Source organism: Ambystoma mexicanum, chromosome 11, assembly GCF_040938575.1.
Source record: "Ambystoma mexicanum isolate Mex_15411 chromosome 11, UKY_AmexF1_1, whole genome shotgun sequence".
NCBI lineage: Eukaryota > Metazoa > Chordata > Amphibia > Caudata > Ambystomatidae > Ambystoma > Ambystoma mexicanum.
Genome location: NC_090934.1, coordinates 853,618,341 through 853,645,647, shown reverse-complemented (window position 1 = coordinate 853,645,647; position 27,307 = coordinate 853,618,341). Strand labels below are relative to the sequence as shown.

The 27,307-nt window shown below is 49.0% G+C and overlaps 1 protein-coding gene across 1 annotated transcript in view; it reads left to right on the top strand.

Moving 5' to 3' along the window:
* LOC138505049 (uncharacterized) overlaps positions 1-27,307 on the top strand; it is a 271,079-nt gene that overhangs the window by 53,622 nt on the left and 190,150 nt on the right. The window contains exon 2 of the mRNA XM_069625377.1: positions 1,255-1,322. Within this exon, the coding sequence (XP_069481478.1) occupies positions 1,296-1,322 (27 nt within the window). The 5' untranslated portion in view covers positions 1,255-1,295. The remainder of the gene's footprint in view (positions 1-1,254; positions 1,323-27,307) is intronic.

Sequence of the window (27,307 nt, the reverse complement as noted above, 5' to 3'; positions counted from 1 at the left end):
TACACGAGTGTTTCAAGGGAAGGGGGAAAAGGATAAGTGCAGGGGGATGGGAGAGGGGAAAGTGCAGTACATGGGATAATAGAATAAATAAGATAATAGAACGTCCAGATGGTGGCAAGTGCAGGTAAGAGCAGACATAAGTGCTGGTAGGGGGACTGTAGTGATACAGAACAGTCCCCAGGTGTGGGGGTTGCCAGGGAGGCAGTGCAGGTGTGCAATTGGTGGGGCCAGAGCCCGAGATCAGAAGGGTGGCCAGGTAGCCAGTGCAGTTTCAGCCAGGAGTTCAGCAGGGGAGAGGGGGAGAGAAAGCAGAAGCAAAGAGGAATGTTTTGAGGTGCTTCCGGAACCGGACATGGTTCTCCTAAAATGAAGTGCTTACCCTTCGTTGATGTATCGTTGCAGACCAGATTGTAATATAGTGTATTTCTTTATGTAATTTACTTTGTACTTTGGGAACTTGCAAAACTATCATTCATAAGCGTTGTAATTCTTTTGATGTACATCAAAAGATCCCCATGTCAAAGGATAGAGAGATAACTTGCTGCAAAGGTCGACATGCCTATTTGTAAATGAAAAATGAATGGAAATTTGACATTGAGACACTGTCGGGTTAACATATTGACCTATTTAAATATGGGGGATTTCTTCCCCATGCCTCCTTGCAACCCCCTTTCACGCCTTTTCCATTGAACTCCAGATAAACTGTAACACTCCGAAATGCACACATGTATTACATTTTTCCCGTTCATTTTGATTTCCTTGCTTTTATAATGGATGGATTTACCCCCAATAATCCCATCGCATTCACCACTTCACATCTCTCTCAGACAGATATACATGGCGACCTTGAAAGTCTATCTTTTGTATCTCTACCTCATGACTCCATACCAGATGTACCGTATTTGCTTATTACTGTGCAACACTGGACACGTTATTCCTTTAGAGTGAAACAATGAGTGTGACAGAATGTAGTCGTCGCAATTAAATACAATGTCTGCTTTGTTACACCTCCGAGTGGGAAACAATATTGAAACGTGATGGATGGAGAGTGTTGATGAGTAGAGTGCTGATCACAGCATGCTCTGAATTCACAAGTGAGACCCTCCACCTCAGCCCCAGGGGTACCTCAATTGAGATGCATACTATTACATTGATGTTAACATGTGACCTCTGTATCATCTTCTAACTATATGTGGCACTGTGGGTGTACCCGGAGCGAACACTAAGCAGACTATGCTATTCTTTACTTTTCAGTTGTCAGGGTGAAGCCACCAGGATTGGGTGGAGGTCGCCAGATGATGGATCCCAGCACAGATCAGCAGGTAACATCATTATTTTAGACATATAGCCTTATGCAGCAAAGCATATTCTCTGTAAAGTGAAATCGACATAAAGGAGCTGATGCTGTCGAATGGGAGTGCCTATTGAGGGCGGGTTTTGTAGCACTTGTGTCTTGTGTTGAAAGATTGCCATCCTATACCCCTTGCAGAACATCTGCACCGTACATTTCTTATGGCGAGTCATCAGCTTACACCTGTAGATGCCAACACCCTACATCTTTGGTGGGTTCCCATCCTACACCTCTTCTAGCGAGGCCCCACCCGACAACTCTTCCCATAGGTTCCCACCTTACATCTGCTCCATAATCTTCACACTGTGGACAAAGTTCAAAGTTAAAATACCGGCACCGCCTTGGCGGAAAGGGGATTTAGCGCCCCATTCCAAGGTTGGAGGGGCGGTAAATCCCCCTTCCACCATTGCCCTTCCCCATTCCCATTTCTGCCCCATAGGGGTCTATGGGAATGGGGAAGGCGCTAAGTACGGCACCGCAATTTTGCGGTGCCGTAATTAGCTCCGAGGTCCCTTAGCGGGTTGGATTTTAACGCCTGCAAAAAGCAGGCGTTAAATCCCCCAACCCGCAAAGGGACCTCGTAGTAAGGCAGTAAGGATTTACCGGTACCGGTAAATCCTTACCGCCATCCGTGTAATGAGGCCCATAGTCTCCATGAGGCAGGGAAATAGAACTCATTTGTAGATGTAAGGTATTATCATGTGCAATATAACAGATGTCAAGCGCTGACAGCGCAGGGGAAGCGCGCCTCCCATGCCGAAGTAGCCCCAAAGTCAAGCCCGTCCGGGATAAGGATGGGCTGGGCTGGCTGACGCGCCACCTCTTGCTGAACCTGGCACCGGCAGTCACCATATTTCCAAACAACTTTGATCATGCTGGGAAGATGCTTCCATCTACGCCCATTACTGTGAGTTCTCATATGAATCTGCTCCTCCTCTATACCCGATCGTTAACGGCTCATGCCGCCTTTATTCTCGAGCTATTATCTGATCGAGCACCTGATGAAGCCTCATCCCTACACACTTAATGCTGCACTTCCATCTGATTACAGCGTTGCTCATCTTGATAGGCTAGCACTCCACCCTGGAGGGGGCGTGGCCATTATTGTCAAGTCACCCATGGTTCTCACTCCAATCCCCATATTGCATGCTATTAAGATGGAAGCCCTTTTGGACCGCGTAAAAGGTACGGGAAACCATGTTTTCCATCTTCTCACAGTGTACTGCCCAACTGGCATCCACTTATGGATTATACTGCTGTCCCTCAATTAATGTTTACCATTCTATTGATTTGGGGGGAGTTTAATATTAGGCTTAATCGTCTCCTAACCTCTGGTCCTGCTCAGTTTTTAGGGCTTAATCAGCTTGTTTCAGAGCCCACCCATATACATGATATTCTGGGTCTTTTATTCACAGCTGAGCCCAATATCCAAATTAATAAAAGATTGTGGCCTCCATTACCGAAAAGTGTAAATCTATTCCCTTGCTTGATCTGTCCTTCCTGACTCAGACTCTCCAAAAAGTAGCGGATATAGATGCGCCCTCTTGCACCCCCCACCCCCTTGAGCTCAACCACCCATGGAAACGCCTCTGCACGACTTGGTTCTCGGCAGAGCTGAAAAAAGCCTGCCTGGAGCTAAGACAGGCAGAGCGGAAGTGGTGTAGGACCTATGGTACACTGGAAAAAATCTGCTTTCAGAAACTCTCCTACAGCTATCATATGGCTATCAAGTTGGCTACACAAACCTTTTTTACGGGCAGAGTCTTGTGAGCTCTAAATCAGTCCAAAAAGCTGATCTTGGTTGTTAAATAATTTAATCCAACCTAAGATAGTTCCTTCTCAGATTTTGTGTGATTCTGTGGCTGAATTTTGTATTACTAAGGTCGCAGGTATGCGCGTCCAGAATCACAAGAACTCCTCTAAGAATGCAGGTATTAGATTAGGTGAGACTGACACGGCACCACTGCACTCTTGGTCTTGTTTTCCTGAATTCTCCGTGGAGCATGTGCTCAATGCGACCACCAAATTGATATCTGCTGCCCTGTCTGACCCCTTTCTGGTTGCAGTTCTGAAGTAAATCCTCCCTGAGGTAATTACCTGGGTAACAGCCACTGTTAATAACTTCTTTTGCAGAGTATTATTCTCCAGGGCTCAAACAAGCCATTGTTCTTCCACTTCGAATGGATTGTGTCCTCCAACGTATTCCACATCTTTGACATTTAATGTCCACAGCTGTGCTGCTTCGTACATTTTTCGGCAGAGGGCGTCCTGCGTCGATGGCGTTGGGTCGATGTCTCTTGAAGGGTGACGTAATCGGATGTTATAAGTAGGATGCACAGCACCCGTAGCCTCAGTTCCGTTATTTCAGCAAAAGTTTTTGCTTCGAGAACTCTGCGCACCTCGTGTTATCAACTTCGATAATGTCTTCTTCTGCCCCACCGACCCTGCGGTCAGGCTTTAAAAAGTGCAGGGACTAAGTCCAAGATGTCCATCACGGACCCGCAACGTATCTGTCTGTGGTGTCTGGGCGAGAGCCACGACACGGACGACTGCTCGAAGTGCCAGTCGTTGACTGCCAAGCCCTTGGGGGAGCGTAAGGGGAAGTTGCAGGTAGGTTGGGTTTTTAAACCCCATAAATCCAAAAAGACTACTGGTCTTTCCACCGACGACTCGAGGGGTGACTCTCCCCATCGGAGGGAGTCCAGGGGATCTCGGTCCTGGAGTGGTTTTCGCCACTCGTCCTCATTGATGCACTCCCAGAACCAGCGTCACTGGTCGCCTTCCACGTCCTCAACGGATGATGGGTCCGTGAGGAAAGTGGCTTGCCCCACTAAATCCTCTACTCCGGAGGAGTGGGAGGCATTGAAGGAGAAAATACTGGAGATTTTTCAATCTCAGGGCACTGTTCCGTCCGCGCCTTCGCTTGAAGCCGGCAGGGAACGGTCTCGGTCTGACGCTCGCGTGCCTTCGGGCCCAGGCAGTCAACAAACATCGGGAACCATCGAGGTCCTGTTCGCACAAGGCTCCAATAGAACGCCAGAGAAGTGCCAGATCCAGGTCGCGGTATTTGTCCCCGACGAAACCGCCGAAGTCTGGGAAGGTGTCGAGGAAGGTGTTGACACCGTCGGCGCCGTGCCCATCAAGTGCGGCTGTCGAGGCCTTGGCCTCGGTCAGGCCCTCAGAGTTCTCGACGCCCTTGTCAACGTCGACGCCAAAGCCGTCGGCGCTCTCGATGCCATCAGGGCCTACAGGTTTGAATTTGCTGGTGGAGACCCCTAGAGCTGTGGAACCTCTGAGAAAGACTCTGTCAAAGAATGTGAGGCCTGCTCTTGGCTCCAAGTCTGCTCCTGTACCTAGGAAGAAGTTCTTCCATTCTTCACAGAACATCTATGAGGATGAGGAGAGGTCTGATGTGGTGTTGGAGCCTTTTGATGCACCTGGTGACACTCCTGAAGCTCCTGACATGGTCTTTTCTGAGGACAGTAAAGTGGAGGATCTGTGTCAATCTTTACAGGATGCCAGTGGCCTGGATTCATCTCCTGAGGTGGAGTTTGGCAGGCCAGAGCCTGGGCCTCATGCTGAATCCTCCTATAGGAGGCTGATGTCGAGGGTTACGGAGTACCTGGGGTGGTCCGGCCCTCCAGTTAAATTCAATCAGGATGACCTGATGGACATTTTAGATCAGGGTCCGTCCACTGACCCAGTGTTGCCTTTTCACATGGCATTACAGAAAAGGGTGGCTGCTGCTTGTAACACCCCGGAGTCTCTTCCGGCAGTCAACAAGTCGTTGACTAAGAAATACTACCCATCCATTAGCGACCCCAGCTACCTATCCACACACCCCACTCCTGAGAGTTTGGTGGTTCAGGTGGCCACGGCCACCTCAAGGCAGGCGGCATACCTTACCATCCCTCCAGATAGGAGGGACGCAAGGTATTTTCAGCTGGGAGTATGGCCCTTAAATCGGCTAACTCCACCTGTGCCGTGGCCACATTTTTGCACACTCTGTGGAATTGTCTCTCTGGCGGCTGAGCCCCCGAAGGGGAAGAAAGGGATGGGTTCTTTGCTATAGTGCAGGATGGCAAGGATGCCATGTGTGAATCCCTTAAGTCTGGGTTGGACACAGCAGATAGTGTCAGCCGGTCCATGGCTGCGAGCACCATGATACGCAGGTTTGCGTGGTTGTGGATGTCGGGGTTTGCACCGGATATACAGGCCCGTCTTCTGAACATGCCCTTTGACAGCTCTCATTTGTTTGGCAGCAAGGCTGACGAGAGTCTTGAGCGGTTGCAGACCTCCAAAGCAGCAGCTAAATCTTTGGGCGCAGCTGTGCATCAACCTCTGCCTTTTCATCCTAGGGGACAGCAGTGGAGGGGTTCCTTTCGTTACTACTCCTCTTATGGTAGAGCGAGAGGAGCGGCCAGTCAAAGGGGCCACCATACGGGGCCTCACAGTGAAGGGATGAGGTGCCAAAGCAGCTCAGGCAGCTGCCTCATTGCCTTCAGGCGCTGCTGCAGCCGCTCCGAAACAGCTATGAGGCCAGATCTCATTGTTCGCCGGTTGGGGGCAGACTGTCTCAGCATCTCGTGGCGAGCCATTACTTCAGATGCGTGGGTTCTGGAAACAATAACCCACAGCTACTGCCTAGCCTTCCTAAATCGGCCTCACGACAATCCACCCGGGAAAAACTCTTTGAAGATTCCAGATCTGCTCCCTGTGCAGGAAATCTTGACCCTACTGGAGAGAGGCGCTATAGAAGTAGTGCCTGTGGCAGAGAGGAACAAGGACTGGTATTCCCCATATTTTTTGATTCCCAAGAAAGACAGAGGACTGAGACCCATCCTGGACTTGCGTCACTTGAACAAGTTCCTCAGGAAGGACAAGTTCAAGATGGTCACTCTTTCTCCGGTCCTTCAGGCCCTTCGACTTCAGGATTGGTTGGTGTCATTGGACCTACAGGATGCTTATTTTCATGTGCCGATCCATCCAAAGCACAGAAAATACCTGAGATTCGCAGTTGGCAGCTTGCACTTTCAGTTTCGGGTCCTGCCATTCGGGTTGCCCTCCGCCCGAGGGTCTTCACCAAGCTCATGGTGGTGATGGCAGCGTATCTCAGGAGAGAGGGGTTCACGTCTACCCCTACCTGGACAACTGGCTGATCTGAGCACGGTCTCCCGAACAGGTCTTGGATCATCTCAGCCTCACCTGCCACTCCCTTCAAAAGCTGGGCTTCTCCCTCAATTTCAAGAAGTCACATATGACACCTTCCCAACAGCTCCAGTACATCAGGGCTGTGTTGGACACATCCATGGGAAAGTGGTTGCCACCCAAAGTGAGGGGTCATCACATTGTCCAGATGGTCGACAAATTTCAACATGCGCAGAGTCTCCCGGCTTTTGGATTCTTAAGGTTGCTCGGCCTCATGGCATCCTGCATTTTTCTGGTGCCAGAGGCCAGACTGCAGATGAGATCCCTTCAATGGGCTCTCAGGACGCAGTGGTCCCAATTCTCAGGCACGATGTCGGATCTCCTTCAGATTCCACTCACAGTCTCACAGGATCTTCTGTGGTGGGCCGGCAAAGGGAATCTGATGAAGGGAGAGCCGTTTTGGCAACCGTGGCCAGAGGTGATGGTAGTGACGGATGCTTCCCTCACAGGATGGGGAGCTCACGCCAACGATCTGACCACCAGCGGTCGTTGGTCTCTGTCAGAGTCCAAAATTCACATAAGTCCTTTGGAGCTGAGGGCCATCAGGCTATCCCTGAAGGCTTTTCTGCCGTTTGTACGTTATAAGAGTGTCCTGATCATGACGGACAACACAGTGGCCATGCAATACCGCAACAAAAAGGGAGGTGTAGGGTCGCTCTTGCTGTGCAGAGAGGCGATGCAGCTCTGGTTCTGGGCATTACAGCAAGCAATCTCGCTCTCGGCAGTTCATCTGGCCGGAGAGGAGAATGCGGTGGTGGACGCTCTGAGCAGGCAGAGCTCGGTCTCCCACGAGTGGGAGTTAGCTCAGGAAGTCCTTCAGGAGATCTTTGCCCTTTGGGGAACCCCTCAAGTGGATCTGTTTGCGACTGGTGCCAACTGGAAGTGTGAGACATATTGCTCAAGGGAATTTCCTCCGAGAGGAGCTTTAGGGGACCCGTTTGTTGAGGATTGGTCATTCTCACTTCTGTAGGTGCTTCCTTCCGTCCCCGTCATTCCTCAGGTTCTGAGGAGGTTGCAGAGGTTTGGGTCCCGCATGATCCTAATTGCTCCGGATTGAGCCAGGAGAGCATGCTACCCGGACCTTCTAGAAATGTCCATCTGTCCTCCACGCCATCTTCCCCACAGAGAGGATCTTCTCTCACGCGAGGGGGGTCGGGTTCTCCATCCAGTCGTCAAGACTCTCAACCTTCATGCATGGTTTCTGAAAGGTTGAGATATAAGGATTGGGACCTCCTGGATGACGTGATGGAGGTGTTGCTTTCGGCCAGGCGTTCGGCAACCAAATCCCTGTACTGTTGCCATTGGCGTAAGTTTTGCACCTGGTGCAGAGGAAACAATGTCAATCCTTTTCAGTGTTCCATTCCGACGGTTTTCTCTTTCTTGCTTTCTTTGGCCCACAAGGGTCTTCAAGTGGGTACCATTAAAGGTTACCTGGCAGCACTGTCTATTTCCAAGCGCTCGTCTGAACGTTTTCATTTTAAGATTCCTTTGATTACCCAGTTTCTAAAAGGGCTCACAAATGTGTTCCCGCCGTCCCCTTTTCAGGTGCCAGTTTGGGATCTGGATCTAGTCTTGAAATTCTTGATGGGTGCACTGTTTGAACCTTTGCACTCTTGTCCTTTGACATTGTTGACCTTCAAGACAGTTTTCTTTATTGCAGCTACATCTGCTCGCAGAGTGAGCGAGTTGCAGGTACTTTTGTCTAAGCCATCCTTTACTGTGTTCCACAGGGATAGGGTTGTACTCAGGGTACAGCCTTCCTTCCTACCTAAGGTAGTGTCTGAGTTTCATTTGAGTCAGAAGGTTGTACTTCTTGCTTTCTATCCTCCTCCTCATCCTGGTAAGGAAGAGGAGAGACTCCATAGGTTGGACCCTAGGAGAGCTTTGAGCTTTTATATTTCTAGCATGTCCAGGGTCAGAGTGGACAACCAACTTTTTGTAGGATACACTGGACACTGAATGGGCCAGGCTGTTACCAAACATACCATGTGCAGGTGGATTATCTTCACCATTGCTGAGTGTTACAGATTGGCTGGCAAGGACCCTCCTGAGGGTTTGCAAGCTCACTCCACCAGAGGTGTGGCTACATCCACAGCCCTGCAACAGGGAGTTCCAGTTAAACACATTTGTAATGCTGCAACGTGGTCTTCCATCCTCACCTTTGTCAAGCATTACTCCATGGATACTTTCCATGCTAAAGATATGGCCTTTGGTTAAGCAGTGCTTTATTCTGCCATCTGATTGGGTATATCCAAATTCTTCTCCCTCCTCCACTCACTGATACTGCTTTGGGAGTCTGACAAAGATGTGGAATACGTTGGAGGATACAATCCATTCGAGGAACAAGTTACTTACAAACTGGTAACGTTCTTTCGACTGGATGTTCCTCCAACGTATTCCACATCTCCCTCCCAGCCTGACCCTCCGAAGAATTTCCTATGCTATTGCAGCTTGCGTTCCCACAAGGCTATTTGCTGTTAAGGATGCTTGGTGTGCGGTTATGGCACACGTTGTGGAGGGAAAAAACATTAACCGAGGCTACGGGCACTGTGCGTCCTACTTATAACATCCTACAATGTCACCCTCGAAGGAGGCCTTCGAGGGACATCAATCCAATGCCTTTGACGCAGGAGGCCCTCTGCCAAAAAATGTATGAAGCAGCACAGCTGTGGACATTACATGTCAAAGATGTGGAATAAGTTGGAGGAACATCCAGTCGAAAGAACGTTACCAGTTGCTAAGAAACTTGTTCTTCTAAAAAATCCCTCACTTGAAACTGCAGTGCTGGCTAACTATCGGCCTAGCTCACTCCTTTTCCTTATGAAACTATTAGAAGCTCTGGTGGCTCCTCTCCTATCTTCCTTTCTTGAACCCTCAAATGGTCTTGATCCGTTTCAGTCTGGGTTTCGGCCTGGGCGGGGTACCAAGACTGTCCAGGTGGTGGTGATGGATGATCTCACCATGCTGGCAGATCAGGATGTAGTGTGTGCCTTGACACTGCTAGATCTCTCAGCGGCTTTCGACACTGTTGACCACTTCCTCCTGCTGTCTCACCTAGCTACAGCAGGCCTCTCGTGAACCATCCCGGCATGGTTCTCCTCTTTCCTATCTTGCAGCGGTCAGTCACTTTCTCTACCCCTTTTCTATTCAGTGTCTTACACCCTAACCTGTGGTGTCTCCCAGGGGTCCGACTTGTCCCCACTTTTATTTAATATCTATGTTCAGCCGCTGGTTGCTCTCATCCGCTCACGGCTTCTGGTGCTACGCCTATGCAGACTACACCTAGATCTTGGTACGATTGGATGTCATTGAGGATGTGCGAGTGCTTGTCAGCTGTGAAGGGCTGGATAGATAGCAAATGGCTTAAGCAGTATCGGGACAAGACGGAGGTGATGGTAGTCGGTTCTCCATCTAGGGCCTTTCTCTGGACTACCTCCTTCTGGCCGTCTGCTCTGGGGGATCCCCCTGTCATCAGTCAAGAACCTAGGTGTCTGTTTCCCATCTAAGCTATCTATGGCCTTGCAGGTGAGCACCATCTGTAAAATGGGCTTTTTCTCTTTGAAGTTACTTCACAAGATACTTCCCTTCTTACTGGGGCTTTACGCCCTCAGGTGATTGCCTCCTTGATTACCATCCACATTGATTATTGCAATGCCCTCTATCTGGCTGAACCGAAGGATTTGATCTGGCGGGTCTAACGCTAACAGGACCTGGCTTCAAGCATCACCACTGGTTCTCCGTATGGAGCCCACATTAGTCCGGTCATCCATGCCCTTCATTGGCTTCCTGTGGCAGAGAGGATAAAGTGTAAGGCCCACTGCCTAGTCCATTACGCATACTACATCCTTGCTCCTGAGTTCTTTCAGGACAAATGTTCGCCCTATAACCAGACTCGAGCTCTCCACTCTGAAGCGGCTAATTTAGTCACTAACCCGAAATTTCGGCGGGCCCGGTTGGGCGGCCACACCTTCTCGGTAGCAGCAAGAAACCTTTGGAACAAGCTGGCAACAGCAATGCGGAATTTGAAGAATCATCTTCAAGTCCTGCGATCTCTAATAACTCTCTTATTTTGGATAGAATGCTATTGTCTGCTATCAGTACCCTAGCGCCAAGGTTCATTTGTGGTGTATGTGCGCTCTACGCATTTTATTAATATAACATAATGTAGATGGCTAGAGAAGAGAGCAGAAGGAGCTTGAGGCAGGGGGCTGGAGAAGAAACCTGAGTGGGGGCCAGGCGGAAGAGGGAGACTCATTGGATGGGAAAGAGGGAGATAAGAGCATGAGAGAAAGAGAAAGAGAGGAAGAGAGAAAGAGAGACAGAGAGAGACATCAGTGGGGAGGCAGGGAGACCCTAGGGGGAAAGAAAGAGAGAGAGAGAGAGAGAGAGCCAAAGACTGACACATGGTGCTTGGGAGATGGGCAGAGAGGAAGAGAGAACTAGGGGTTTAGGAGAAATGGAGGGAGGTAGAAAGAGAGAGAAAGAAAGACGGAGGGAGAGGGAGCAGAGGGAGGGAGAAGGACGGACAGGGAGACACCCCTTAGGTGACTTCCCATTTTCCGATGACTCTTGACCTTGGTTTAAGGACAGCGCCAACATTCTGCTGATTATAGAACCAACCATCAGGCTCCAGAGCACATTTGATACCCGGGAAGGAGTCTCCCCATAAAAGATTGCTACACAAGAACAACACCACAGAGGTTATGAATAAGAGCGACTTTGCTTATTGACTGAAATGGCAAGAAGAAGCATGAGACACGCTTTCTTGGAATACTTTGTTTTATGTGTGACACTCGTAACACCCCATCCCCTACATTTGTTGTTTTATGTTACAGAACATTTTTGCCTTGGTCCTTTTTGAACTTTGACGTAGGACCCTGACACATGCTTTGGTGCACGACCATCCGCACCACAATTGAGATACTTTTGTGCACATTGTTGCCTTTGTTAGAACCTAAACAAGGAGGAGTTGGGAAAACACATTTCATATCTGGCCTATGTTGGATCTATGTATGCTTTTTGACAGTAGGCTGGTGAGCAGAGCGTTTTCTCCGTCCAGTTTAGAATGGACCAAAGCCTGTAGTCCCCAAAAGTGTGTTGAATGTGTATAAAGTATCATACTTTTAAAACAATCCCTCTGTGGATCAGGCCTGTTTCAAAAACATATTTACATTTGAAAATATTGGTTTTGAATGTCACAGGAAGTTCTAATAGGAATACTTGACAGTTCAAAATTGTCAAATAAAAAATACAACAGTCCCTGTAATTTATGCTGTGAGGGTGGACATCTCGTTAGCATTCGACATGGTTGATAGAAACCTGCTCTGGAGTAAAATGTTGAAATGGGCGTCCCGAACCATCTTCTTAGTATAATTATCCAACTCCATACCAACACGACTCTAACAGTACGACTTAGCCAAGCAGGAAACACCACAAGAGCAATCCTCACCCACAACGGGTTACGGCAAGGCTGCGTCCTTGCCCCCCTCCTCTTTAATTTATATTTAGCAGACATGGGGCAGGTCGTGTCTAGTGGGTCACATATGCTGATGATATTATGGTTTTTGATTGTACTAAAGTTGGCATTGTCCGGTTATGGAATGCATTGGACCAATATGCACGTTTGAATACATTAACTATGACGTGGCTAAAACCAACATTTTGACTTTTGGGACACCAAGTGGTGAACCGACTGGGAGACCATTAGCCAAGATGACGGCGAAAGTCTCAGATTTGAAATATTTGGGGTTTTGATTGTTTACAAAACCGGTAAAACAATCAATGGTTATGTTTTTGATGCAAAAAGTAAAGCCACTAATTGCCCAGATGAAGCGCTTTCTTAGCCGGTTTGGGAAGTTCTCATTGAAGTCATTAATTAAATTCTATGAAGCAAAAATGATTCCAAGTATAGGCTATGGGCTGGAAATGTATCACCAGCTGGAAGACTTGTATATGGACATGCTTTAGGGCAAAATATGGAGAGGCACTTTAGGGATTTCTCAATCAGTGCCTATGACTGTGATATGTTATGAGCTAGGAATTGATTTCCATAAATAGAAAGATTTTATGGGAAAAAGTCCAGCCTTGCGAAAAGTTTATTTATCCTCCAGAACATTCATTGTATGGTGATTTTGATATTAATTCCTTTAAAATTTCTAAGATCCTGGTTTTGAATTGTGCATGGCAATTGGATAAAATGAATTTGAGCTTGGTAGAGAAGGTAGAAAATCTTGCAATAAGCAAAATAAGCTTCTGGAAACAGCGTTGGTGTTTAACCTCCAACAATTTAAATGGACATATAGTCATTGTGGGTCGGTCTTCCCTGCAAAGTACCTGTCACAATATACCTGGCAAAGTACCAAGCCAAATATACCTGTCAAAATATCCTTCATGAGATTTTTTTGGGGATAAAACAATTTTTATTGTTTTACATCACATCAAAACAACAACAACGTTTAGGGACTAGCATGTCTCATCAAAGCTCAATCATTAACAGGTTTGTTGTCAATCACCCATAACATTTCCCCAAGTCTTTAGTGTGATTAAACCTCATCACCCCCTGCTGCGTCTAGCGGTATCTAGGGTCCTTCCTCTTCCCACCTCCCCCATATCCTGTCCTCCTTTACAGGGCAGCCTCTGATGGTGTATATTCTGTGTTCTATCATTGCACATATTTCCATGTCCATTGCCCATTGCTCCATTGTTGGGGACTCCGGGGCTCCCCATTTTTGCGCTAGGTTACGCTTCATCTGTACCGCCGCTGTGTTCAGGAGCAACCTTTCCCATTTATTAAGAGCAATCTCGTCCGGAATACCCAGGATGAGAATCTTTGGGTCCAGTGGTATGTGGCACGTAAGGATCTTATTAAGTTAATTACAGCATTCGTTCCAGAAAGTGTGGATTCGGGGGCATGCCCATAGAATGTGTAAAAAGGTCCCCTCTTCCTCTCCGCATCGGAGACAGTTCGGGTTCGAGGCTCTCTTCCACCTATATAATATCGTTCTGGGGTAAAAGACTCTATGAAAGATTTTCAATTGGACCAGCCGAAGCCTGGAGGAGATGGCCACCTCCCTTGGATGCATTAGTGCTTGGATCCAGTCTTGTGGGTCTATCTCCCCTATGCCCACCTCCCATTTGGCCTTTAATCCCATCAGTTTAGGTGTGGCAAAGGATGTGATAGCATTGTATAGAATGGAGGTGCATTTGGTGGGGATGAAGGCTGGTAGCATGTTGCGCTCTATTGGTGTGTAGTCTGGGATACTGGTGTTTACAGGTATATGGTTTCTCAGAGCATGGGCCAGCTGTACATGGTGGTATCGCTTGGTACCCGGGAGTTGGAATTTTTGCTGGAGGGCTTCAAACGAGGCCAGTTCCCCCTCATCAAGAATGTATTCAACTCTCAGAATCCCGGCCCTTACCCATCGGGGCCACGGGTCTAGCCTCCTTTTCTCGGACAGATTGCTATTTCCCCACAGGGGTTGTGCCATGGTTATTTTATTTTCCCACCCTATGAATCTGTGCGCTTGCTTCCAAACAGCAATAATGTGAGTCGTGGTCGTTGGTGGGGGGGGTCTCGGGAGGGTTTGATATAGTAAGTGCCGTGGGTCGGTGCCATGCATAGCGGTGACCTCAGCCCCGATGTGGGGGAGTTCCCTGTCTCCGTGGAGCAGGTCATTGACCACTGCAAGTTGCGAAGCCCAATAATAGGTTTGGAGGCAGGGAACCCCAATCCCACCCTCCCAGATCGATCTTTGGAGCGTGGTTAGCGCTATCCTTGGTTGGCCTCCACCCCATATGAGTTCCCGAAGGAGGGTTTCTACCCGATCGAAGTCGGAGTCTGGGATCTTTAGTGGGGCATTCTGTAAGACATAGAGAAACCTTGGGAGAGTCATCTTAAAGAGCGTGGCTCTCCCCACGGGTGTGAGGGGGAGAAGCTTCCAGTGGTGGACGTCACTGACAAAACGGTCAAGGACCGGTTGAATGTTATGTGTTGCATAAGCAGTGAGGTCCGTTGTCACCCAGATCCCCAAATATCGAAAGCCCTGCGGCTCCAATCGGTACAGGCATTCCTGGGGGTCGACCTGCGCATCTCCTGTACCGGGAAGAGGACCGATTTCCCCCAATTAATTTTAAGGCCACTAAATTCACCGAAATGGATAAGCATTTGTGTCACTAAAGGGCAGGACCAGGCTGGGTTCCCCAGATATATCAGGAGGTCGTCTGCATACAACGAAATTCGGTCCTCATGCCCTTCAGGCCATCTAAATCCTGTCCAGGCTGCATTTTGGCAGAGCCACAGGGCGAGAGGCTCCATTGCCAGGGCAAAGAGAAGGGGGGAGAGAGGGGGCAACCCTGTCTCGTGCCCTTCCCCAGAGGGAAGGACCGAGAGGGCCAACCATTCAACCTGACCTCCGCCTGAACATTCGTGTAGAGTAATTTTACCCATCCCAGGAAGCCGTCGCCAAACCCCATGCGTCTCATGATTTCCCAGAGGCTGTCCCACCTGACCGAGTGCAAGGCCTTTTCGAAATCTATTGCCAATTAGGCGAGAGGGGTGTCGATGACTGGGGCCCGCTCTAGCGGCAAGTGGAGTCGACGCAGATTCATTTGGGTCGATTTGTGTGGCATGAAGCCACATTGATCCAGGTGGATGAGGGTGTGGGCCACTGGCTGCAGTCGATTGGCTAGGAGTTTGGCTAGTTTGGCTAGGACCTTGGTTCACTATTTCCAGGGGTTTATCATATTTGGGAATGACCACAATAGTGGCTTTACATAGGTCTGGTGGGAGGGTGCCTTGGTCACGGGTGCCGAGGAGCATTTTGTAGAGGGGAGTTGCTATTTTGTTCCCTCCAAGCTTTTGCCAAGCTTCGGCCAGGAATCCGTTAGGGCCTGGTGTTTTCCCCGTTTGGAGTTGCGTTAGGGCTTCGGCTATTTCGGACTCAGAGAGATCGGAGTCTAATTCCGCTCGCTGTTGTGCTGTCAATGATGGGAGTACTACATCGTCTAGCAGAGTCAGGTCGAGTGGCGATGTCGGGGCTCGATATAGTTCTGCATAGAATTGGGCAAAGGCCTCTGCTATTTCGGCATCTGTCTGGTACCTCTCATTACTTGGAGTAACGATTTCCCGGACGTAGCGTCTCCCCTCATCTCTTCTTTCAAGCCAGGCTAGCATTTTGCCTGCTTTGTCCCCCAATTCGCATATCCTCGCTCTGGAGTCCCAGTGGGCTTGCTTGGCGTTATCCAGCATGATATTTCTGAGGCTCTCCGTGGCTAGTTTAAGGGACCTTTGGGTCTGCGGGGTAGGGTCAAGAGCGTGCATGGTCTCGAACTGGATCATTTCCCCTTCTGCCTCTATTATTTTTTGGAGTCTCTCCCTCTTTTTATTCGCTACCCAGGAGATTATTTCTCCACTCAGCACTGCTTTGTAAGCTTCACACACCGTTACTGGGTTGTCCACTGCCAGTTCATTTATATCAAAATATTAATCGGAAACTTCTGTGAGGGGGTCAACCATTTCGGGGAACCAAAGGTGGTAGTTGTTCAGTCTCCATGTTCTAGGAGGGGTTGTGTCATGCATTCGCATTTCTATTATTAGGGGGGAATGGTCCGAGATTCCACGGGGGAGGAACTCTGCGGATATCGCCCTGTGTAGGTCTGTGTTCGGGAGAAAGAGGTAATCGAGTCTAGAGAGGGAGCCGTGGGCACCCGAGTGGAATGAGTAACCTTTGTCTTTGGGGTGTAGTTCCCCCCCATACATTGCAAAGGCCCAGGGTGGACACAAAGTTAGACAGCCTCATGGGGGTATCCGGGTTGCGCCCTCTGATGTGAGTACGATCTATGGTATTGCACATAACATCATTGAAATCTCCCCCAGTATCCACCGATCTGGCTGGTGTTTTCCCATAAGAGTGGTTAGGTCATCCAGTAAGTCCTGGCCCAATCCGGGCGGGGAATATATCGACACAATGGCCAATGTCTCCCCCCCAGAGCAAACCCAGGATGAATACATGGCGACCTGGAGGGTCCTGTTCTACGACCTGTGGGGAGGATGGGAGTCTTTTGTGTATAAGGATAAGGGTGCCCCTGGATCCCATTGTGTACCCCGCGTGGAATGCGGCCTGGTAGTTGGTTCTCTGGAAAAGGGTACAATGTGTTCCCGCTAGGTGTGTCTCAGATAACAGGGCCACATCGGGAGAGTGTCTATTCAAGAATTGTCTAATCAGGCGTCTCTTAATTACAGAGCCCATTCCATTCACATTCCTGGTGAGCAACCTGAGGGATCTGGGGGGTTCAGCCGGTGGTGAGTGGGTTTGTGATTGTGCCATCTAAAACTCGTGTTGGAGTGCTTGAAGGATGTCTCAGCCGGGAGAGCTGCCTCCCATTGGTATATCTTGCGGGAGTAGGATCCCGATACATGGTGCTGCAGGGTGTAATGTGCACAGGGTTGTGATTGGGTGATTGTTTGAGCATGCCATAGTCCCGAACTAACAAAACATCATGAAAACATTCCCCTCCTCCCCCTCCCTATACTCCACCCCAACTTGAAGTACCTGTCGCCCGAACATCACTGATCCTCCGAACCTTAGGGGGTCAGATCACACTTTAACTAATGTCAGAAACAATGGAGAGAAGAAACAGTCTGCCCCATTTCCTGCACCATTCGGTCGAGTTTCTCGTGTTGGAGCAATCCGCCCAGCAATGAAGCAAGTTTGAGCAACAGCGTATCGTTGCATAGCTGCGATCCATGAAGCTCATTTGGTGTAGGATCATTGTCTGCTCATCTTTCATTCTGGTTCGTCCCCTGTTCCGGGGCTTCCGGTTCTAACCTTCCAGGATCTCTTATGGGTGAGGGACGGTCCCGTCCGGGCCGGGGTCTCCCTCTGTGTCTCATCGGTCTCGCATTCCAGTCGCCTTCGATGTGCGTTTCCGCGCATTTCCATGTCTCCTGCGGGTCGGTAAAGTGTACTGTGGATCCGTTGTGATAAATTTTAAACTGTGCTGGAAAGAGCAGCCCGTATTTGACGTTCATGAGGGCTAGCTGTCTCTTAAGTGGTTCAAAGGATTGCCGTGCCCGTTGAACCTCTCGGGCATAGTCAGGAAAGAATGTGATTCGGGATCCATTGTGGGTAATTGTCTCGTTCGAGCGCAACATCTGGAGGAGGGCGTCTCTGTCCCGGTAGTTGAGCAGTTTAGCGATCACTGTGTGGAGTGGCACTCCCGGAATTGGCCTCCCTGAGGGCATCCTATGGGCTCAACCGAAAAGAATTTAGAGAAAGAATGGGGTGCATAGATATCTGCAAGCCACTGTTCTAAGAATAGCTCCATGCTGTGCCCTTCTTCTCCTTCTGGTAGCCCAAGAATGCGCACATTGTTGCGGCGAGATCTGCCCTCTCCTTCATCGACTCTAGATTCCAAGGTTTTCAGGCGGGCCATGGCTTGCCACAGTTGTTGGTTGAATCCTCTGGATATTGTCTTCCACTTCAGAGATGCGGTGTTCCGCTTCTCCTGTCCGGGAGGTGAGTTTTTGAAGGTCATGGCGTAAAAAGGAGACGTCCGCCGCAATACTGTCCATTTTAATCTCCACGGAGGAGCGCTAGCAATAGCGGTCATCACGTCCCTCAGCGAAAGATTGTCCTCACCTGTGGGATATGTCGGCTGCGTTGTTTGGCCCATCGGTGCCGGAGGGGTGGTGATCGCGTATTGATCCATGCTACTCTGTGTGGACGCTTTCTTTTGTCTATCTTTACCCATGGCACCGGCAGCGTGGTTTCTGTGCCTCACTGTTTTAAGGGTGTTCCTTATTATGGTTGCGGAGGTACGTGCAAAAACAACTGTGGTTTCGGGCCCTGGAACACTCCCTCACCCCTTGATTCCAGTCTTATTCTGGTTTTTAGTACCAGTATTCCCGTTTGAATCGTCCCTTTCCTGCAGTTAGGACTCTCAGAGCTAGTGGGGCATTGCACAGGCGTGGATGGGTCCCACGTTTAGTAGCAAGTACTGCGGGTCAAGAACAGCAGGTCTTGAGGGAGTCTTCAGTGTCGTTTATATCTTGGTGCGTTTCAGGGGGGGGAATCAGGCCTGTGTGATCAATCTTGCGCCTAGCTGATTCCACACCTCCCGTATGGGAAGAATCTCTGGTGTGCACCCGGTGGATTCTTCCCCGGACGTATTGAGGTGGGCCCCGGACCAGGGCACGTTTTTCATTAGTTTCAGGAGGTTTTCTTTTAATTATGAGTTTTCTCCGCTTGGTGCCGTTCCCTTTTCTCGCACAGTAGTCCTCGGATCCCCCACCTAGTGCGGCTGTGGATTGGGGGTCACCGTGTCGGATGGGTCTCGTTCCCCTCCAAATTCCCCTTCAGTGTCCTATGGGGGGAGGGCAGTCGCGCCGCTGCAAAGCGCACACTTCCCTCCACTGAATAGGTGGGGAGGGAGAGGGGGTTCCCCCCATGGGCCCAGAGCCGTGTCCGCGGCTCTCCTTCAGCACAGCGCCACGGTTCTGCGGAGTAGTGTTCAGAGCTTCCCGAGCACTTACTTGGTGCTGGTGTTGGCGGCAGCGTGCTCCTCCTTCCGCCGAATATATGGATGGTTCCTCGAAGTGCACCCTCTGGGGGGGAGGGAGGGGATTCCCCTCTCGGGTCTTGGGCTTTTCCGTGGCTCTTTTTCAGTGCGGCACCGCGGCGCTGTGGGGTAATGTTCGGAGCCGGGCAGTGTTCCAGGCAGTTGAGCCCCGGGGCCGTTCCCCCACAGCGCAGCGGGCCGTCACTGGTTGATTGCCCCCGGAGGCACAGAGGGTACTGAGGCCGCAAGTCATGTAGCAGCTTGTCGGGGGAAACAACACTCCCGGCCAGGCACCGTGCGGCGTGTCGCGTGTTCTCGCCCCAGCTCAAGCACAGGATCTGTTTGTGTGTGCCGGCTTTCCTCTGCTGCACAGCGGTCGTCCCCAGAGTGCGGGCTATTGAGAGCGGGGCAAGGATCCCCTCAGTCCTCGGGTGCTGTCGGCCATCTTGGATCTTCCCGCTGGCGGACGTCTCCGGGTCTGTTTCGCCGCGGGGGTTTTCTCAGGGATTCTGCCGAGTTGATGTTCCAAACTTGGCTTGTAGAGAGACCAGGGGGTCAGGAGTCGGTCGGATCATTTGTGAGTCATTTCCACATGAAAAATCAGGATATTGTGCAGAATTTGATTGGCGCCTGCCGGAGCTCCCTGGACTCACGTCTCCATTGCTCGCTAGCTGGTCACGCCCGCATCCTTCATGAGATTTGCCAGGTCCATTCTGAGATTCCATTTAAATGTGCTGTCTACTACCGTTAACCGTTTCATGTGGACAGAAGCAGTGTTGGCAAATTCGATCTGCCAGTTCTGTGCCTTAGCAGATAAATCACTACATCATTTATGTGTTGATTGTATACATTTACAAGGTCTCTGAATGAAATCCTTCAATAGATCTGGCCATGACTTTGTTTTATTCACGTGGAAAGTGTTTTGGGAAAGGCTTTTCTCAGTCTGTTGCATTATAACAATGCTGATGGCACTTGATCATGTTCTTCTTAATATTAAGTTGATTACATTGTAATTGTTTAGAATTAAGTGGATATGATTTTAACTGGTTAGTGGAATAATTGTTGGATTTTATATATTATTATGATTATGTAACTTATTAATGTGTTTTTAACATGTTTTTAGGGCTGAGAATTGTATATGAATTCTGGAATATTGTTGCATAAATGTATATCAATCAGTTTTGTTTTTGTCAAATGCGCTAAAGTTTTCAATGCAAACCATGTAACACAAAAAATTAAAACATAAAAATATTTGCCACCTTCATATCAGTTTATTTTATAAATCTAGCATTTTTAAATCTAAAACTGAACAAAATCTGAAAGTCAGGCTTTTTCTATGACGTTCACTACAAGGAATTTATTTTCAATTTTTATAAAGCGCCAACTTCGCCCATAGGCCTCAAAGTGCTACAATGTAACAAACAACTATACATAAAACAATCAATAATTTACAAGTTTTAGATTCGTATTAGGTAAGGGTGTTCCCAGCTTGTCACAAATATTCGGGAAGGAGGGAAGGTTACTCTGGCCACACCCAATGATAATGCAATCAGGGTCACTGATTGAGGTCTACTCCTTGATTTGGACTCTTCACAAGAATCTAAGGTCCATAGTTCTAAAACAACTTTTGCCAATTATAGAACGTAACCAGGCCAGGACTTTGTTTAACAAAGCTTCTCTCTGCTCTCGTTTATCCAATTTGTGAACATTCACATATTTCTTCGGTCAGCAGTCAAACCTTTCAGGAATGGGTTAGAAATATTTGGCATAGATGACTTTTGAATGAGTGGGTCCCTAGTTGATAAGGGGTAAGACATGTGGTTCATGGGCTCCCACGCTTTCAGAGGTTTAAAAGAGTCTGCGGACACCTCGACTGTTGGGGTGATGGAGCCATCCAATATAGCAGTCTTAAGAACTAAATCATGAGATACATCCTTGGTAACTGGTAAGTTGGTAAAATACTTCGGGTTAGTTTGGCAGTTCGCCTCTGCCTTGTTGGAGGCTATCTGAGTTATAAACTTGTCTGTTTGGCGCACTCTCTAAGTAACAATGAAATGTTCTTCTCAAAGGAGTCAACACAGACCTGAAAATCCCGGACACTCTCACATTTAGTCAAGTCGAAAATAATTCTCTCCTTAACGGTTTGTCATTTGTTATTGACGTTTGTTCCCTTAGCAAACAGTTTGGGGTCGGAATAAAGTTCCACAAGGACATCATCCATACTTTTGGAGGGAGAATCCAACTCCCCATTTGGCAGTCAAAAAAGTGTTAAACTTTTATGAACAATTCTTTTGGGCAGGAAAAACATGATACTTGTATAACTTGTTACTTATCACCCCCGGGAAATCCTTCCATCACCAGCATGTGAAAAGGAAACACGAAATGGTAGTTTTTCTATCTGATTTTGGATTTATAATTTTGTTTTTTTAAATGCGCTTATATTTGTATAACTATCTCCATGGCACATGATTTAAACTTCATGACAATTTTGTATGATTTGTTTGGGCATTAAAATTGTTTGTACACAGTAGTGAGGTTAGTGCCAAATCAACCACAAACGGCCAGCTGTTGTGAGATCAGTAAAATCTGCTCCTAGTTCTTACTCAATTACCTACTACTTATAGTCACACCCTATCTATAATCGACATGTAAAGGAACCGTGTAGGCAAGAGAAAGTCACAGTTTCATTTAATTGTACATAATACTGTAATGCTTAGAGCAACATATTTCCAAAGAGAACTCACATTTCAAACACAAATAAAGTGTGTACCAAAATAACATGAGCACTCATGTTAAATAAAGCATTCTCCAAACAGCATAACAGGTAAGTTCTATATACACACACACACACAACTATTTCTAGGCTGTATCCATGTTGTATCCTGATTTATAACACTTGAGACAGTAATTCAGGTTTCCATTGTTACTCAAAATGAGAGGTCATCCGTGGTTGTGGGCTGCTTCCTGCTTCTATGATCCAGCTCAGTGTACATTTCAACAAGCCAATATACTTAATTCCTTACAGGCATTGGGGGAACTTCATGAAAGGGCTGGTGTGTGAGGATCATGGCTGCAGAGTACAAAAAGTAGCAGAGAAATTATGTGGAAAGTGAAGAGGCTCGAATGACATCCTACCTGTCATTAATCACGTCAAGGCCTGCATAAGACAGGAAGTAGGGTGTAGCTAGTTGTAGTCCTCGTTCATTTAACTTCGAGGAACACCATATAAGAATACCAGACTGACACTTATGTATTAAAACATCACATTTTCGGATTTTAGAAAGAAAACATTAATGTGGCATTGCACTGACCTCTAGTGGATGTCCAATGGGAGGCTGAATGCAAAATGGGAATTGTATCACCACTCCTTGAGAGGCAAAATCTGTTGCAGGGGGAGGAAATGGTATATAGTCTAAATGATCATGGAAAAGACTCCTAAAATGGAGTCAGGCTATAAATTAAAAAGTGTTTCAACCAGATGTGGTGGTTGAACAGAGGATACAGCACACTTGGTTACCTGGTTGAAGCCAGTGGATGTCCTTGCACGCCTGGATACAGAAGGATTCTGATGCGGGTGTGGGAGGAGTGTAATTCTAACCAAGAAAGCCCGCAAAATCAACACGAAGCATCGTTGTGACGTCATTACGGTATAACGGTAAGTACCGCGAGAAAAAGTAAACCGAGCCATACACTAGATACTGTCTTGGGGAATCAGGAGACCTTCATTCTCAAGATACTGGATATGATGTGTCTGGGGCCTGGTCCAGGTCAGGCCCCAGAACGAGGAACATAGAGACATGGACACAGGTCTGTCGTCTTACTGGGTCCCCGCTCCAACTCCCGCATACACTTCGGGAACCCGCTTTTATTGGGCGAACACACGTGACTGCTAGCTACAGTCTTAAAGGGCCACATCACACTCCTCCCTGTTCATATTTTTTATACAAACAACAAACAGAATATGGGCACTTATTGCGTTACACCAACCTTTGTAAATCTAGCACATCAAACTCAAACACAGATATATAAGTTCAACAATACCAACTGAAGAATTGCACCAATGGGTGCCCTCCGGCATTAAGGAAAGTCTACTTCAAAGTCACGCAAGTAGGTGGGCTGCCTGTGGTGCTCTCTTACAGGGTACTGCCTTTCCGCTCACGGGTCGGCCTCTGCCGAGGTCAAGCCTCCTCCTTGGTTGGTCGGGCTATCTCCCCCGTCGCTGTATGCCAGGCCCTCCTGGCTCATCTCTTCTCTTTCGCTGTTGATGCTCAGCCATCTCCGTGCGGACTCGGTCCCTCTGCGTCGCTAAGGGCTCACCGTTGAGTTGCTATCGGATGCGGTCACCATTGATCCTTTGGTGTCCATCACCCTGTGAGGAGTTTGCCTTGCACCTTTCTTGCTCTCACCAGTACCCGATCCCCTATGCCGAGGCAGTCGCTCCGCATAGTCCTGCAGTCATTCTCCTTCTCGTTTGCCCTTCTCTTTTCTTCAGTTACTGCTGCGTCATCGATGACTACTAGTGTATGTGCCGTGTGGTCTGGGAGAAGCCCTTGCGGGCACCTTTGAACTAGTGCTTCAGCGGGTGCCATCCCCATGGAGCAGTGAGGAGTCGCACGATACTCCGCCAAAAACTTGTATAGGGCGAGTTTTTCTCACTCCCATTGACTGTGGGCTATCCGAAAGACCTTGTTCAATGTCCTCATTACTCTCTGAGCATCCCCATTTGCTCTTGGCCACAGTGGCGTGATCTACCGGTGGGCAACACTGTGGTCGCGCAGATACCCCGCAAACCCTCTTCCCTGAAACAGAGGCCCATTGTCGGAGAATATTTCCACTGGAAGTCCATGCATGGCAAAGACCCTCTCCAACGCCAGAATTACTTCCTCCAGAGCTGTGGAGTCAACAAACTCGACCTCAGGGTATCTTGACCACTAATCAATGAGGACCACGAAGTGGTTGTCTCTGCAGGTCAATCCGAAGTCCATGTGTATCGTGCCCCATGGCACACAGCTCCTCTCTATAGACTTGATCTGGGGCTCTCGTCTGTGCGGCAGCACTGCCTGGCACCACACGCAGTTGCAGACAAAGTCTTCCACCTGCTCTTCTAGGCCCAGAAACCACACCTTCATACGGAGCCGGACCTTGGTCTTGGCAACACCCTGATGACCTTTGTGTGTCAGTTCCAGCACTTTGCCTACAAAGCTGGCGGGAACCACCATCTTTGTGCCCCTTAGTACCAGGCCATCTTCCAGAAACGTGAGTTCTCACCTGACTCTCCACATCTGTTCTAGCGCCATTCTTGCCTCCGTGGTCCATGCCTCAAACTTTTCGAGCACTCCTTGCCATTCACCTTTGGTTCCAGCAGCGTGGAGAATTCGGAAGCACTTGTCATTGACTGAAGCCTTTCAAATGTCATTGATCGCCATGAAGTTTTGGGTCATTGCATCCGCTAGACTGTTTATGTACTCCTCCGTATCCACCTCTTCAGTACTCTAGTTATCCGGGCTAGGGTGGCGTGACAAGTAGTCTGCAGCGTTGGTGATCCCCGGGCAAAACATGAGTTCAACATAATAATCCTGTAGAGCGAGCAGCCACTTTTCGATTCTCACCGGTGGCTTCGAGGAAGAGCCAGACATGATTGGTATCAGGGGCTTATGGTCCGTGATGACCTTCACGGGTTTGCCCTAAATATAGAGATGGTAATGCCTGCACCCCCAAAGCACTGCCACGGCCTCTTTCAATTTGCGAGTATCTCTGCTCGGTCGCAGAAAACGCCCGGCTGGCAAACGCCACTGGACGGTCCACACCGTTTTCGCCTGGCTGCATAAGCATGGCTCCTAAGTCGAACGGACTGGCATCCACCATTATTTCTGAACTCTTTTCTGGATCAAAAAACACCACTTTGTTAGACTCCAGAGTGGTTCAGCAAGGGTGGCTAGGTTCCGTATAAACCTGACACAGTACGTGACCATCCCCAGAAAACTACGCACCTTCGACACGTTTCCCGGGGCATTGGCTTCCCTGATGTCCTTTACCTTCGCCTGATCAGGGGAGATGCCACCCTCCTGGAACACAAATCCAAAGAACTCAATCTTTATTTGCTTAAGTGCACACTTGTCTCAGTGCAGGGTGAGGCCTAGATGTTGAATGCACTGCAGAACACTCTCCAGTCCCTTCAGATGCTCCTGTTTCGACTTCGCATAGACCACAATGTCGTTGCCGATGTTAATTGCTCCTTGTAGCCCAGTTAGTGGCCCCCTGATGGTGTTTTGGAATACCTCCGCAGCTGAGGATATCCAGAAGCTCAGGCGTTTATATCTGTAGAGGCCTTTGTGTGTGCTGAAGGTGGTAATATAGCGCGATTCCGGATGCAGCTTGAGTTGGTGGTATCCGGCATGGAGCTCCAAATTGAAAAAATAACGGGCGCCCTGCAGGTCAGCCAGGATGTCATCCAGGGTGGGCGTGACGTGTCGATCCAGATGGATGTCTCTGTTCAGGAGACTCATGTCCACGCAGATGCGTATAGCGTCTGGTTGTTTGGGCTGTCTTGCAATTACAATCGGTGAAACCCACAGTCGGACCTTCCACCTTCTCGATAATGTCCAGTTGATCAGGTTGTCAAGCTCTTGTTCCACGTGGTCCCTCAGGTGAAATGGCACTCTGCGATGCTTCAATGCGACCAGTTGGACCATTTTGTCGATGTGCAGCCGCACAGGGTCACCCACCAATTTCCCAATTCCGGTGAATACCTTTGCATGTTTGGTGAGCAGTGTATGGACGTCCTCAAGGTACACTCCAAATGTGAAGTTCACAATGTGTAATGCCTTGGCAGCGGCACACACCAGTAGAGTCACCTTGCTCAGCTTGGTGACAAGAAAACGGGCCCTGATTGACGTGTCTTCATGAATTAACCGGGCTACAAATGCTCCTTCCAGGGGCAACTGTTGTTTCCACTGAATGTAAAAATGTGCATGTTTCTCTATCTTAGGGGTGGCATGCTATCCAGCTCTCGGTAATGGTGCTCTGCCATGACGCTCCCACAGGCGCCGGTGTCGATCAACACGGGGATCTGGGAGTCACAGATGCTAATTACGCCCCTGGGCTGATGCTGTTTTGACCTTTGCAGCACGGACATGCTCGAAATGAAGAAGACATCCTCCTCGTCTTCTTCCTTTTCCTCAGGCTTGTCCTCCTCCGCAGTTGGTTGTTTGACTTGGGCTACCTTGCGCTGTGATCTCTGCGTCGCCGTTCTCAAGGATGCCTGGCTTCTTGAATGAGTTGATGTTGCTGGTGCTCTACAGAGGCATGCAAAATGGTTTGTTATACCACAGCGACTGCACACATGGCCTTTTGCTGGACAGTCTTTGAGGAGGGGCAGGTCATGACCACAGCTGAGTCCCCCACCCTTTGTCTTGTTTCCTGCCTCACTGCTGGAGCCTGTCACTCCATTGAAACTGCCTCCGTCCTACCGCACTTGCGTCCTCTAGCTTGACTGCCTTCATCGCCGAGCACATCTTGTTTGCCCAGACATCTGCCAGCTTGTGGGAGCATCCAAGCTCCAGGATGCGCGTGAGCGTGATTCCAGGCTCACACAGTATCTGGCGCTGCAGCTTAATCTCAAGGTAGCCCTGTCTGACCTATTGGCGCACCTCATGCTCCACGTCAGGCCAGGCACATGCCACTGACATGCGACGCAGCCTGCTGTGAAAGGCGTCGAGAAATCCCCCTTCTTTCTGTACAGCAGTCCTCATGAGGGTCCTCTAATAGTTCACATTCACCATGGGTGCAAAGCACTCCAGCAGAGCTACCTTGGCCACTGCGAAAGAATCATCCACGGGCCGTAGAGTGTCAAAGGTGTTGTGCACCCGCGGGCAGGCTGAGAATAGCATGATAGTCTTCATCGTTTTGTCGTCATCTTCTCCAGTGGTCTTGAAAACATAACCAACCTTTGTACCCATGCGATCCATCTGGCTCCCGAAATATCAAACTCTTGTAACAGGGCGAGTTGCGCCAATGAACGTGGTATTGAGCAGCCCGCTGTGCGTCATCTTGCTCCCCATGATTACTTGCTGCAGTGGTCCTTTGTAGTATCAGGCCCAGGGCCGACTGGCGAGGGATACACCAGCCAAACAGTCTAATGTGGGGTCAGGGTGCACAAGCACTCACTGCATGAGCTGCAACCCTGCCCAC